Source organism: Meleagris gallopavo, chromosome Z (genome assembly GCF_905368555.1).
Source record: "Meleagris gallopavo chromosome Z, MGAL_WU_HG_1.1, whole genome shotgun sequence".
Lineage (NCBI taxonomy): Eukaryota > Metazoa > Chordata > Aves > Galliformes > Phasianidae > Meleagris > Meleagris gallopavo.
In genome coordinates, this window is record NC_139435.1 from 28,961,229 (window position 1) to 28,976,184 (window position 14,956).

The following is a 14,956-nucleotide window of genomic DNA, read 5'->3' on the forward strand; positions in this document are numbered from 1 at the left end:
AGATGTTTCCTCCCATCTTGACTCATTACATTAGTGATAGAAAAATATTCTGCATTCTACTATGGTAGAATCATAGGTGAAGTTGGAAGACAGAACAAGCTTGTTTTGAAAGAAAAGGACAGTGTAAAGAGACAGTAAAATTATTTGAAAAACAGTATAACTACATTATTCTAATGCTTCAGGTTTTGAGCAAAATAACATACCAAATACTTCCCATCAATAGCACAGTATTAGTATTTTCTTTCTTAAAAGTAAAATGAAATAAAATAAGGGAAATGAGGGAAAAAAAATACAAAATACAAAATAGAATAAAAATTGACACAGATTTTAAAGACATTCTTTGGGTGTACATAAATCTTATACCCTATCATTCTTTCACTTCATCATGTACAGTGACAGAGTTAAAAAAGTACCATTAGTTCACACCTGTGAAACTGCTTCTAAAGATATTCTTTGGCAGTGCAGTATTGGTACAATTTGATTGTATTCATTTACCAATTTGATCCTGTGCTATTATCAAAGTTTGATTGTCTGAGAATGCTAAATTTTAAAGTATCAAAATGCAAGGTAATTTCAGAGAATTATATAATTTCTTGCACAGGTTATATAGCATTATATAGATATATATGATATAGACATCAATGAGAATATAAATGACACAGATGCAGATGGTGATATAGATGATGTAGATACAGAAATTGATATAGATTATATAGGTACAGATATAGATATTAATTATTATTGAAGAATGATTCCATTATCACTGATACGCCTGCTTATAGATCAGCAAATTTGCTTTCAAAACAAAACAAAACAGAAAACCCAACAGACTTTTCAGAATAGTAATTTAAGATCATCCTGCTTATAAAGTTGGAGAAAAGGCTCATATTCACATTTGAAGCAAAAAAGACCCTGTGATTTCTATAAACTTTTCTGTCCCTTTCTTAACCAGTGATGGTTACATTTAGTTTCTAAGACTACTAGTCTGTTACATTACACTTTGTATGTATTTATCAGTAGCTCACTTTTACCTTAAATTCACACAGAATGGGAGAAAAAGGCAATGGGATAAAAAATGCAAACTTCAGGTGGAAATTTTCTCTTGCTTGTAATATTCTGGGAAATTAGGAATTCGGTTCATTTGTTTGCATGATATGCAAATACTGTCATGTTCAAAAGTCTGTATCTATTGTTTTCCTTTAATAGGGGATAATTTCACATCTCAACAGCTTTTCTTAACTTTAATGATTTCAAGATAACTGTCATAGAAATATTTTTCCTGTGTGAAGAAAACATGAATTAGAGCTAGTCTTGTTAAAATCCATTAACTTAAATAGAACTAATCCATACATACTCAAATCTTTTTGTCAATATTAGATTTTTTCATTTTGTTTTGGCTCATGCTGGATGCACAGAATAGCAAAATCCAAAGAAATCAACGCTCACATTAAAGGGAGCCCTCTAAAGCCAGCCATCTAAATAAACCTTGCATACCACATCTTTTAACCACCTTGCACTGGTCGTATAAAATATGTTCAAGCTGAAGGTAGTCTGCGAAGTAATTGTGAAGTGCACAGAAGTCAGTAGATAGGAAAAAGATCTTGATAAACTTTTTTGTTTTTACACTAATACCACCTTCTTAATGTGGAAACTAGGCTAAGAACAATACAAGATACTAGAAGACAGTATAACAATGTCTTTGCACATCTTTCTTGAATAGAGAATTCTTTATTGACAATTAACATTCTATATTAACATGTATTTCATAAGAATGGCTAGTAGGCTGTGTTTCCTCAGTAACAAAGCAATCTTAGGGATAGAGCTCTCTTTCAAAGCAAGCAAACAGAGTAAGACTCCTTTCTATTTCCTTGACTGGATTTACATGCCATGCCACTTGCAGCCTAACTCAAAATATGTAACTTTAATCTAAAACTTTTTCATAGTTTTTGAAAACATTTCGGAACACTTGTAGTATATTATTGTAGAATATATTAATTCTTTGACTTCAATTACGATTAGACAATAGTCTGTTTTCTCAGTGTAATGACACATTTGTAAAGTACATACAGGAATTCCTTAGGTGACCAAAGTGTGATAATTTCACTGAAATTCATATGCCAAAGAAAAATTTTGTCTACATTGGCTCAAAATTTGATGTTGAAGACAATACATTTGCTAATGTTGGAATGCACTCTCCACTGTCCAGCTAGTAGCTATGATTAATGACTACTTTGTAGCTCCAATTAAATTTTTTATCACAAAGGGTGACCAAAGAAGTTTTGATTTCAAAAGTACTCCTTAAGAAAGAAGACCAGGGCTGCATAACACTGACATTTTATTAGAATTCATTTGTAACAAATGGAACTTGTGTCAGCAAAGAACTGATTTTCATACAGACTTTCTTTCGCCACCAATGTAACGAAGTAAGAAAATAAAAAGCACGCCTTTCATTCTGTAAAACATTTACGCGTACTACTAATTAGAGGTAATTGTATCTTTTTAACAAGCCATTTTACAAGGTAATTTTTTTTTTTAATTTTTCAGTCTATGCATCCAAAACAAGAGCAAAGAACACATTTTTTTTTTTTAATTTTCTTTGTAAAGACACTCCAAGCTTGAATGGCAAAGCCACGTTAACAGATGATTATGATGGGACCTGTAGCCTCCTGATATCTACGAAGTATCAGGGCACCAAAAAAAAACTAAAATGAAAAAAAAAAAAAGAAATACAAGAAGAAGAAAAAAAGGAAAACAGAAAAATGAAAACAAAGAATAAAAGGAAAAAATGTAATTGCATTTCCTTGTCACTGCAAGCATTTCTTTTTTTCCTTTAACATGTTCCGTGTCATTTAAATATAACACCAGTGGATTTTATAAGCATTTTTTTATGGATGGGTTCAGGTAATAATATTGTTAAGTATAGAATCAATAGGGCAGTGCATAGTACAAAGGTATAGAAAGTGCAAATCTCCCTAGAGGGCCTCTCCCTTTCCCCAGCTTTCCTGTCCATTTTCTAGCAACTGAAGTCTGTTTTAAAAAAGAGCTAAATTAAACTTAATACTTTTCATACATTTTGCTTTTTTTTCTGCAATGCAACTTATCACAAAATAAGACATAACTACACATACAAACATAAATAGCACCATACTGGTTATGCTGATGAAGCCAATTCTAAGCTTGGAAATGTATGAATTATGTAGGCAAAGATGCTCACAATTTAAATTAATTGAAGAATGCCAATATATAAGGTTATATAAAGTGGAATGCACATCAATGATTCAAAAGTTATCTTAAGAATACAAAAACTAAAAGAAAAATCTAGTTGTACAATTTCCCTTACTTTTTTTTCTTTTTTTTTCTTTTCGTTTGTTATTCCAATCTCTTTATAGCTCCAATTTGCAAGGATATTCCCTAGGTTGTTTTTTGTTTCCAAAATTATGCTTTTTTTTAAATTATTATTTCTATGTTTTTTTCTGATCTAATCCAAAGTACATGACAACACCACATAAACTGGCACTTAAGTAATTAGTTGAAAGTACAAATAAAGAAAGAAGAGAAAGAAACATAGTGCACATTCTTCTCTGGTTCAGATGTAAGTTACAGAGTCTCATTCTGAGGTAGCCTTCTATATAATTCTGTTTCATATATATATGTGTTTGTGTGTGTGTGTGTGTGTGTGTGTGTGTGTGTGTGTGTGTGAGCATGTGTGTTTTCTTACAAAAGTGCTCAAATATAATGCTTACTAGAATTTAGTCTTCCGTATTTTTCCTTCTACTAGTAGTGGAAAATATGGAAGAAGAAAAAATGAGGTCACAAGCCATACCAATGCTCCACAGAAATCCTTTGATATGCATATACTGATGACACCCCAAGACACAATGAAAACCAAGGTCAATGTAAATGGCATCATATTAAGAATGTTAAGAAGTACTTTCTGCTACTTAAACAATTTTCTTTGTCTTGTAGAAGAAAGTGCAGCACCATTCTCAAATAAATTCTTCCAGCTTAATCTTGCTAGCCTTAATGAAAGGAATGGTTTGCCTATAGCAATCTATTGGCACAATGGAATAAGCAGGAGTTGCCCCTAACTCAAAACAATAAAATAGATATTAGCACTGCTAATGTTGACAACTGCTAGGGTACTGCTACATCTCTATAATGATAACACTATGATTAGTGACATGATGGGTCAGCTAGAAACAGGTATTTAAGTTGTAGACTGGTTATCTATTGGAAATATGAAAATATACAGGCCCTTGAATACCTACATGTTTTGGTTTATTATTTATTATCAACCATACTTGAATAGAAACTGGGAATGCATATTGTTCAAAATTGTCTGATACATGTATTAAAATGTTTGAAAAGAATAACATATATGAGTAAACTGAACTAAATACAAATGAAGGCTAACTTAAATAAATGCTATTCAAAACAGGCATCAAATATAAGGCACTCTAAATGTAAAATTAAAATAAAAACCAGCATCCCCAAACAACACTGTATGCCACAAAACTTTTGATTTCACAGAGCAATGTGTGTTTGGCTTTGCCCTGTTACATACAATAAATGCAAATGATATAGCGCACACTATAGACATTATTATTGGATACAATTTTAAAACATCTTAATATCTAATATATTACAACATTCTCCCCTCCTAAAGGGATATGCACTGATCTTTCCCACATGCACACCTCCTAACATTTAATAATATGATTTCTTATTGCACTATAGTGTTACAAATATTGAACTTCACTGGAAGCCTAAACCACATATTCTGTGTGCGTGTGTGCATAAATATGCTTGTGTGTGCATGTGTGTACATATGTGATATCTATGCAATGTGGAGAGAAATACTGTTTAGTATAGAGATGATATTTAAATATCAGTGATGTGCATTCCTCACTTCCCTTAGAAAAATAAATTTATGGATCTTGGAAATGCAGAGGTGATTAAATACTGATATAATGTAATTGCAGTATGCTGAGAAACTTTTCAAATGCTTTGATAAATCCAGGTTGTGGAAGAACAGGTATGTTTTTGTGTGTGTGTGTGTCTGTGTGTGTGTGTGTATCTACCTCTCTGTATCTCTGTAACTACAGAGAGCCAGATAAAGATTGACAGTAATAAGTATATATAGAAAGAGAGAGGGTGTGGGTGTGCATGTACATGTGTATGCGTGAATGTGTGCGTGTGTGGTAGCAGCATCTTTATACTTTGCGCCTCCCTGTTGATTCCAAAAGAAACAAAAAGTCCCATTTTGATTTAACTGATTACAATGAGTATTTTGTTAAAGAAAACTAAAACAAATAGAAATGTAAAATAATGTCTAACAAGACTGGTACTGTAGATAAATACAGAACTGCACAATAATGTGCAAATTTTCAAATTATTTAACATTCTACAGCACAATATTATAGATAAGAGTTCTACAGTTTAAAAAAAATTACAGTTTTTAAACAAAAAAATTAACAGTTATGCAACCTTTTTCTTTAATTCACTTCATCGAATGATAAACTCTTGTTAAAAAAAGGAAAAAGTTTACACAGTTAAAAATGAAGCACAGGTCAGCAGTATCTTTACAATACTAAAAAACTAAATCAAAGACTTTCTTTTTAAACATTCTCACATTTTCCCTAAAGTGTTATCATGAGCAATATGATGGGAAGGGGTATTGTTGAAGTAAAGAGTCTGCTTTGTCTTGAAGCCAGGTCCTGACCATTCAACAAACATCTTTTGCTGAATTGCAGTTCTCAAAATTCCTCTTTGCAAAAGGCATGCAGGCCTAAACAAGATGGTTGCTCCTTCCAACAAGTTCCTCTTCCCTTTGACTTCAAACAATGTTGAACCCTTGAGGTATCTGTAAATGAGATCCTTCAGACGCCTCAGTGGTCAAGATTCTTTTATTATGGTTAGGTTATTAAACTGTGAATTCTTGGTCCACATGGAATTGTTGGGTCTGTTTTGTTTTTAAATATCCCCAAATTTTTTTTTTTAATTTATTTTATATATCCCCAATAATTGCTCCATAGCTAAGAGCTAAGAAGTACTTCTAAAGCACATTGTATGGCTCAGAAGCGGCTCTCTGGATCTTGAAGGGCCTGCAATAAAAATCCAGGATGGGTTTTTATGTTGCATAGTGATCAAAGCTGCCCAGATATTCCAGTGCGGCTCGATAGCAGAATTGATACTGATCCTGGAGATAGAAAGATAGAAAACGAAGCATCAAAAAACCATCTTGCTGGTTGTTTTCTATTTTCTTTCAACTAAGAATAAACACTTTGTGGTTATAGATAAATATACTGCAGAAGCATCCATAGTTCAGCAATATTCTCTAGCTAGCATCCAAAGGAGGGCAGTTTGAGTTACAACAAATGAAGACAGACACTCATTTAACACAATAACATTTTCTACAGAATGCATCTTCTTTTGGAGCAGAAACTGTATAATCATTTATTCAGAATTGCTAAAGTAAATTAATACAATCATAGAATTTTCTTCTTATGCATGCTAGGATGTCTTTTCCCACTTATTTGAAAATAAGTAGGAAAACAGCCATTTCACTCCATAGCAAATATATCATGCTAAATGCCAAAATTTACCACAGCCTTCATATTGAATGGAACACAGAAAACTGCCACGTTAAAAGGCGGATTAGGAAGCAAGGAGAACCTTTCAGCAATACAAGCTTTGATAAGGGTGTGAAGATTCCTTACCCTGTGGCAAGAACAGGGAATATTGGAGGTATATGTAGCTAAACACCTTATTAATATGAAACACATTGCATTTCAACCAGTACCTGGAAGCAGAGAAAGTTCAATGGGGTGTACAATTTGATTAAATCTCTAATGAATCCAATATCCTTCTTACTTATCTGATAGTACTACATGCTCACATGGCTGTACTTGTTAATATCACAATTAAAATTCTTTTAGTGATCAGGAAATGTCTTAGACATTTGTTTCCATTTAGTGATGTGATCATTTCTGTCGTGTGTTGGAACTATTGGAGAATAAATTGGATGTTCTCCTAAATTTTAAGTAAATGTGTGGAGTAAGTTGCCTTGTTGAATAAAGACTAGATTTATTGGCACTTTATAATACGGAATGAGAGATTTACCTTTCACAGAATCCTAAAATTTATGAGTACTTAGCACCCATTTTCAGCAGAGAGGTTGAAGGGCGGCATACAGAAAACAAAATCAAAGTAGGAAGGATAATATATATAGACCAAGACTGTGCTTGTCAAGTTGGCTTCAAGTTAGCTGAAAAGCTACAGCTTTTCAGTATACTATTATGATTTCTTGGAACTAAAATGACAGCAAATAGTTAGTTTTCTCCTTGCTTATTCAGATTAATACTAATAAAGAGACATAAATTGAATTAACAAGTCAGTTTGGTAACAATAATATACTTGACTAATAAGACTTAAGATATCTGCATTTTTATATATGTATTTCTTCTAAACATATATGTGTTTCTTCTTAAAAATAATAAAATTAGCTTTGACTGAAGAAATGCAATTTTTTAATGGAAAATTCTGGGGAATCATCTAAAAATTTATTTAATTTAATAAATTAAAGGTTAATGTCAATGAAATTCTACTAAATAAATGTATGACCTAAAATACTTCCCTTCTCTGCCTTTTGCTGAGTAGTCTATTGACTACAGATTAGTTTAAATCTCCTGTTCAAAAATTTAAGTAGAAATAAAGGTACATGCTGAAAGTTTAAGTATTCATTGTGACATGACACAGCTACAATTACAAGCATCCAGGCATAGAAAATCAGTTGATGCTGCATGTCCTTCTTCATATTTCTGTATAGCATTATTGCTAGTATGGAAACTATCTACACTGTACTTTCCTGATGCTCAATTTACCATCATGATTTTCAAGCCAGACAGTCAATTGCTTGATGATCCAAAGTCAACTGTGAAAATAATAAAGCCCCATTTCAAAGCCTTTTGCTCTTGCAACATAAAAATTTCAGTGAATCAATCTATACAAGCAATTTTTTTCCTTCTTTATCACCTCATATTTCTTTCAGAGAGGAAAGGTTTAAATGAAAATGGATACTGGTTCTGGGAAAATGTTTTTCCTGAACTGTGATCATTTAGACTCCATTACTGAAATTATCCTATGATTCCCCATCCAGTGGTGTTTAATGCCATAACAGGAAATAGTCCTTGCAATACCTTCACAGCAGATTTTGCATTGTATTCATACAGTTACTATATGACTTAAAATATAAATAAACCAAAATTTGGGGTTTCCCTCTGTAAATTTTTGGATGTATAGAGATATCCATACTACTTCATCAACATTTTACATAGAAATTGTTTTCCTCACCTCTGTCTGCACCATGGCTGGCCGCTGTGTCCTTAACATTTTGACAGTCTGAAAGATATCTACAACACCTTCGTATCTCATTCTTTCCAACACAATGCTCAGAGTTATGAATACTCCAGTCCTTCCAACACCCGCACTTTTGCAATAATAGGAGAAAAAGGAATGTTAATTGACAGTTAATGCTGAAAGAATTGGCTGACAAATTATCTCTGGATACAACAGATCACATGTGTACAGATTTCTGTAGAGGGAAAGGCTCACTAAGCAAAATTCAACAGTGAACTACCACATGGGGTTTAGAACTCAAGAAGGCTTCAAACGCTACTAAGAAGCTCCTGACTTTCCAGTCTTCATTGCAAAGTGACTTGGTTTACTGATTTAGACACATAGTTATCACTGCATAATGAAGGAAAATCAAAGCATTTGTTGTCAGTGACCTATGCGGTAAATTACAAAAGAAAAATGTGTATTTTGCTACTTCCTTTGCTGTATTCATGTGTAGCCTCTGTTTTGCATACCTTCAGTGCTTTAGCTGATCTACACTGAGTTAGAGACAATCACTGGACTTTCAGTAATATTGAAATTTTTCATATACACTCTAAAGTTTAAATAACAGAACAAGGAAAATTCAAGACTGCCTTTATTCAAGTCTTGTAGTCTGAATCTTTAACATACAAATAAACATGCATAATATTTGTCTACATCAGCCTGGAATCTTGTCTTTGAATATATGTCACGCTTGCTATTTTTTTCTGTCTTGGATTCCTTTTATTAGCTAACATCTCAGGAAGTTATAGAAAATCCTCTAATCAACAGAGGGAATAGTCGCCAGTTACTAACTTTAAATAATTACCTATTTGTGAAATTGAGAAAAAGAAACACATAAAAACTCCTGGAAAATGAGGCATGTATGAACACAGAGAAAGCTATGTTCTAAGTCTGAACTTGTATGGGTGGAAATTAAGCAACCCATTATCTCACAGTTGATGCCACAGTCAGACATATTTGCATGAAGAACTCTGAACATACAGGTCAATACCTAAGGTTGGTTCAGTTGAAAATTTTTCTTAAAGGTGAACAATACTTTGATATTAAAGCTATTTTTTAATTAACTATCTTATTAAGTTAGAAATTTAAATACTAACATACTGTTCTGTTTGCAAAAATGAAAGAGGAGAATGTTTAGATATTGTGGGTGGCAAGCATTACTATGTAGTACAGAAAGCAAACTGAGAAAAAGTGTGTACAGTGGGATGGAAACTACAGGGAACTGACTACAGCAATTTGTTGCTTCAAGAAATTCACTCTAAAGAACATATTTTTAACAATTTATTATAGTACAAACTGGAGGCATTATTGTAAGAATTCCACACAGGCTAGGTGACTGGATCTCATACTTCATGAAAATAAATACATAAATAAACTTACTAATTTGCCAGAGATATTTATTATTCAAGTAATGTAATTAACATTTATGACGATGATTAACATCACTGATCTCAAAATTGTCATTATGATTATGAAAAAAAATTAAACACCAAATCATGATGATTATATGTGATTTCATTTCTATCAAAATCAATGGTAGAAATCTCCATATCTTCAGCACAAAAGATCACAACTATTTCTAATGTTTCCATAACTTATGTCTGTAGTACTTCATTTCAGCTATAAATTGACAAATTTGCATGGTAAAAAGAACATAGAAGGACACCTTCACTTCACTTTTTTATATGCTTTCTTCACTCTTTTTTTTTTTTCTGCATACAGGTATAAATATTGCTTGTTTATCCTCTGCTCTCTAAATTTATTTATGTCAGAAAGTATAAGGTTAATTCTTGTTATAGCTGTATTTCACCTTCCCTTGCCAAATGAATCCCAGTCTCTGATCTGCAATGATGGTCCCCTTAGAAGGCTATAAAAAGTATTAGGCAAACAGAAAAAGTAGGATTCAAGTTGTCTACTATAATTAATTTGTTAGGCTTTCGGGTTAGGGGAGCACAGCAATCTCTTTTAAAGCATAAAAATGCTTTTAACAACTTTTGCTCACTGACAGTTTTGAAAGAACAAGAATTTCTCATTCACTACACATACATATGCTTCAGTGAACTCCCTCATTTTTGTTCTTATACTAGTATTGGGGCACTACTTGGCTTGCAGGAAGGATTTGGAACATATATCAATACTTTCCATCTCTGTTATATAAAAAATAACATTTCATCTATCAAAAATAATTTAATGTTACAAAATGAATGTCTAAAATCCTAATGGAATTTATAGAAAGCAATTTATTAAATAAGAGATAAAAGTTTAAGATATTATTTTTGGCCATCTGTTACAGACTTTAGAATACTATAGATAAAGTAAATAAAAAACATTACTAAAGAATATTAAAAATATTTTAAAAGCCCACCCTGGATTATTCCTATATACTCTCCAAGCTTTTTTTCATCTACATAGTAATTGTAAAGGGAGGGATTGAGAGAAATCATCACATTAAAAAATGAGCATGACATTCTGAAGTTTAAACTCACCATTCCAAACCTCAATGACTTTCTGACAGACAAAGCTTCTAAATATTTTCTATTCTATTCACTGTCTTGAAGTAGCTGCTGTTTTTCTCTGACTCAATTTGATTGCTACTAAAGTATTAGTCAGGAGAAATACTCAGGAGTTGTTTATATATAGCAATCTCCACCAATGTAAAAGTCTGACTTTTAATTACAAGTGGAAAAAAAAGATCTGATGCAGCAGATCTTTTTGAGTATAGCACTGATATCACTTTTATCCTGCATTAGAGACAGTTTTAAAAGTAGCAAGATATTACATGCTTCTACATATTTTGTGAGAACTTTTCCGTGTGAATGGAGTTTTATCATAGAATGGTTCCCAATTCATAAAGTTTTGTGCTTTTTTTTAAGGTGTTCTATTTGGTTACACTTCTGATAATTCGCCTACAAACTTCTATTTACATATACATTTTCACTGTAATCAGTGATCAAATTAAATAGAAAAAAAATCTGCACAAGTTGTTTTGAGGCTTTATTTTCTTACCTGCAATGAACAGAGATTGGTCCATCCTGACCAAACTGCTCTTTTGTTTTATGCACTTGGCCTATGAAGTCAATAAATCCTTCTCCAGACTTTGGCACTCCTTGTTCTGGCCAGTCGGTGAACTGGAACTGCCTCACTGTTCGGGACTGGCCATCCTTTAACAGAAGACACAAACAATATATTCCCAAAGAATACTACAGTGGCTGGAAGCCAGTCAGCCAACAGCCAAAAAAGACGATCAAAAAGAAAAGAACACTGGGAGGAAATGAGAGATGGTCATGATCACAACTATGAAGACTTCTTCAATCACAATACTTACTGATGATTTTGGACACAGTGGCATGGACTTTCATTAACTACAACATTATATAGAATTCTTTCTGTAGTGGATAGGAGAATTGTCTGACATTATGTATGTATAAAAAAATGTTTAAGGCTAAAAGCAGAACTATCTCAACAATTTCATAACTATCTCAACAATTTATACTTTTTTTTTTTTTTTTTTTGTAATTTATGTTCCAATCCTGTAGATTGCAAATTTATTCTAACAAAAAAAAAAAAAAAAAAAGGTAGAATAAGGTCATCTAACCTGCTTCTATATTTTTTAGACACGCTCTACTGAATGACAGAAATATCTTCACTAATAAGAGCTGTTTAGTCATTGTCTTGTTTGCAAAGAATGTCTTTAATAAAATAGAGCTTTTTTTGTGAGGTGCACATTTGTCTGGAAGACGGTCAAGAGATATCAGTTGTTTAACAAACCATAAATGTCCTTTTGAATCATTGTAATTTCATTCACTATGAGCTCAGACTCAGCAAAAATGTAGAAAAAACACTTCCTCTCTTGAAATGTCAACTGAAGCTTTTCAATTTCCTTGGTTAGGACTACTTACAGGATTACCGGATAATGCTACAGCTTCACCATATCTATTAAAATGTCAAAAGAAGTACTAAAGACCACCACAAACTCAGATTTTTGCTTCATACCTACTTAAGATGGAAGCAGTCAAGAAATTTACATAACAAATGGATGAAGTAAATGAGTTTTCAATTTTCAAACATTGTTCTGTACAGTTTTGATGCTGAATTGATATAACAAGTATTTGAAAGCATGGGCATAAATTGAACTACTGATGTAAACTAGTGCCTTTGGACATGTTATTATTTACTAAGCATTGATTCTGCTATGTCTTCAAAATGGTCTGCTACCAAGTGAATCTCATAAAAAAGTGAAATGTGGAGATTTCACGAAAAGCAACAAGTTATACTGGAGGCAAGAACAATCCCTTATTTTTTTCTCTATCACAACCTATACTACAACCTATACTATACTACAGACCTTTGAAACAAAATAGAAGTCATTTTAAAAATAACCAGAGGAAAAAACAATATTTCACTTTTATGTTTCCTCTGGTACCATGGGTTTTTGTTTCTCATGTCTCAGCTGAATAAGAAAACAAAATGAGTGTATGCACCAGTCACCACTTCAAGAAAGAACACACACTCTCTTAGATTCTTACCAGACCACTATGACAATTGACAATCTGTTTCTGTGGAATGGTTTTGGACACTTACATAAAAGAATATTTATTCAAAAATGTTAAGCCAATTTTATTTCTAGTAGATATCAATACAAGTAACAAAAAATATTTTGCATTAGAAATGGCATTTTGTTAATACAAATTTCTCTCACACTGACTGTTGTAATGCCATTTTCCCTCAAGAAGAAGTAATGAAATTGCATCTTTCAGACAGATAAAGACAAACAATATTAAGTAATCAAGAAGAAAAAGCAATAGGTTGATTCCTCCCCAAATTACCTCCCATTTACTCAGAGTAAAGAAACAAAACTTTAAGTCTGATTTGCTTGCAGCTATTCAGCCAGTAAAACTGGAACACTATATTTTAGGAGAGCCAGATTCCAGCTTCTTGTGGAGTTAGTCAATAAAACCTACTAGGAAACTGTCCTCAAGGACAAGGGAGTGAAGCAAAGCAGGCATATCCCCAGGTGCAGGAAGCTGGGAAAGGAAGGCAAGAGATCAGCATGGTTGAACTGAGATCTGCTGGTCAAACTGGATAGCAAGAAGAAAATGCACAGGCAGTGGAAGCAGGGACAGAATGTGTAGAGATGAGTTCACAGAGGCCAGTGCCCAACTGGAATTGGGCTAGGCAAGGGGTGCAAGGAAGGAAAACAAGGTTTTCAACAAGTATATCAACCAGAAGATGAAAGCTGAAGAAGGCATACCCCCTCTAGTGAGTAATACAGGCAAGCTGGTAACAATGTGCAAGGATAACAATTTTCATGCCTCAGTCTTTTCTGGCAACTGCTCTTCATATACCCCTCAATAGGATGGGTCAGAAGGTGTGGTCTAGGGGGGAGCTAAGTCCATCCCACTGCAAGTGAAGATCAGGTTTGCAACTATACCTATAAGTCTATCGGTCCCAACAAGATGCATTCCAGAGTTGTGAGGGAATTGGCTAATGTAGTTGCCAAGCCACTTTCAGTGATATCTGAAAAGTCATAGTGGTCAGATGAAGTTCCTGGTCTGGAAAAAAGGCAATGTTGCATCAATTTCTAAGAACTACCAACCTGTCAGCCTCACTTCTGTGACAGGGATGATCATGGAACAGATCCTTATGGAAGCTACAGTAAGGCACATGGAAGAGAGGGAGGTGATAAGATTTAACTAGCATGGAAGGTCCTGCCTGATCATCTAGAGGCCTTCTATGATGGTGCAGCGATGGACAAGGAAAGAAACACTGGTGTGATCCATCTGGACGTAAATAAGACCTTTGACACTGTCCCTCATAAAATCCTTCCCTCCAAATTGGAAATATGTGGATTTTATGGGTGGACCATTTGATGGATGAGCAACTAGTTGTGAGATTATACCCAGAGAGTTGTGGTCAACAGCAGATGGAGATTGGTGGGGGATGAAAAGATTGAGTACAACCCTGACAAAAAGAAGTTGGGGACAGTGGTGGATGGTAAACTGGAAAAAAGCCAGCAAAGTGCCCTTGCAGCTCAGAAAGCAAAACATATCTTGGGCTGCATCAAAAGAAGTGTGGCCAGCAGGTCAAGGGAGGTCCTGCCTGTCTGCTCTGTGCTGGTGAGACCTCACCTGGAGTACTGCACCCAGATGTGGAATCCTCAGTACAGGAGAGACATAGACTGCTGGATTGTGGCCAGAGGGCTATAAAAATGATCCAAGGCATGGAACACCTCCCCCGTGAAGGCAGGCTGTAAGATCTAGGGCTGTTCAGCCTGGTGAAGAGAAGTGAGCTGATAGCAGCCTTTCAACATCTAAAGGGAATATGAGCAACCCAATCTAGCTGTAGATGTCCCTGTTCATTGCAGGGGATTTGGATTAGATGACCTTTAAGGTGCCTTCCAACTAAAACATTTCTACGATTCTGTGACTTTCTATGATTCTGTTCAGAGATTTCTGACACAGGAATTAGGCTAGGATAAGAGTAACTTTTTAAGGGGTAAAGGCATAAGAAATGTTCCATTTTATTTAAGTCTAGATTATCACTGGAAATTTCTATG

The 14,956-nt window shown here is 33.8% G+C and overlaps 1 protein-coding gene across 12 annotated transcripts in view; it reads right to left on the bottom strand.

The window, feature by feature from the left end:
* Positions 1-2,318: 2,318 nt before the first annotated feature.
* The window catches only part of PTPRD (protein tyrosine phosphatase receptor type D), a 1,190,026-nt gene continuing 1,177,388 nt past the window's right edge, over positions 2,319-14,956 (bottom strand). For all 12 annotated transcript variants that reach the window (XM_085214154.1, XM_085214153.1, XM_085214152.1 and 9 more), the window contains 3 exons: positions 11,407-11,561; positions 8,353-8,488; positions 2,319-6,199 (listed from right to left, as the gene is read on the bottom strand). In XM_085214154.1, coding sequence (XP_085070280.1) covers positions 6,131-6,199; positions 8,353-8,488; positions 11,407-11,561 — 360 coding nt within the window. In that variant the 3' untranslated portion in view covers positions 2,319-6,130. The remainder of the gene's footprint in view (positions 6,200-8,352; positions 8,489-11,406; positions 11,562-14,956) is intronic.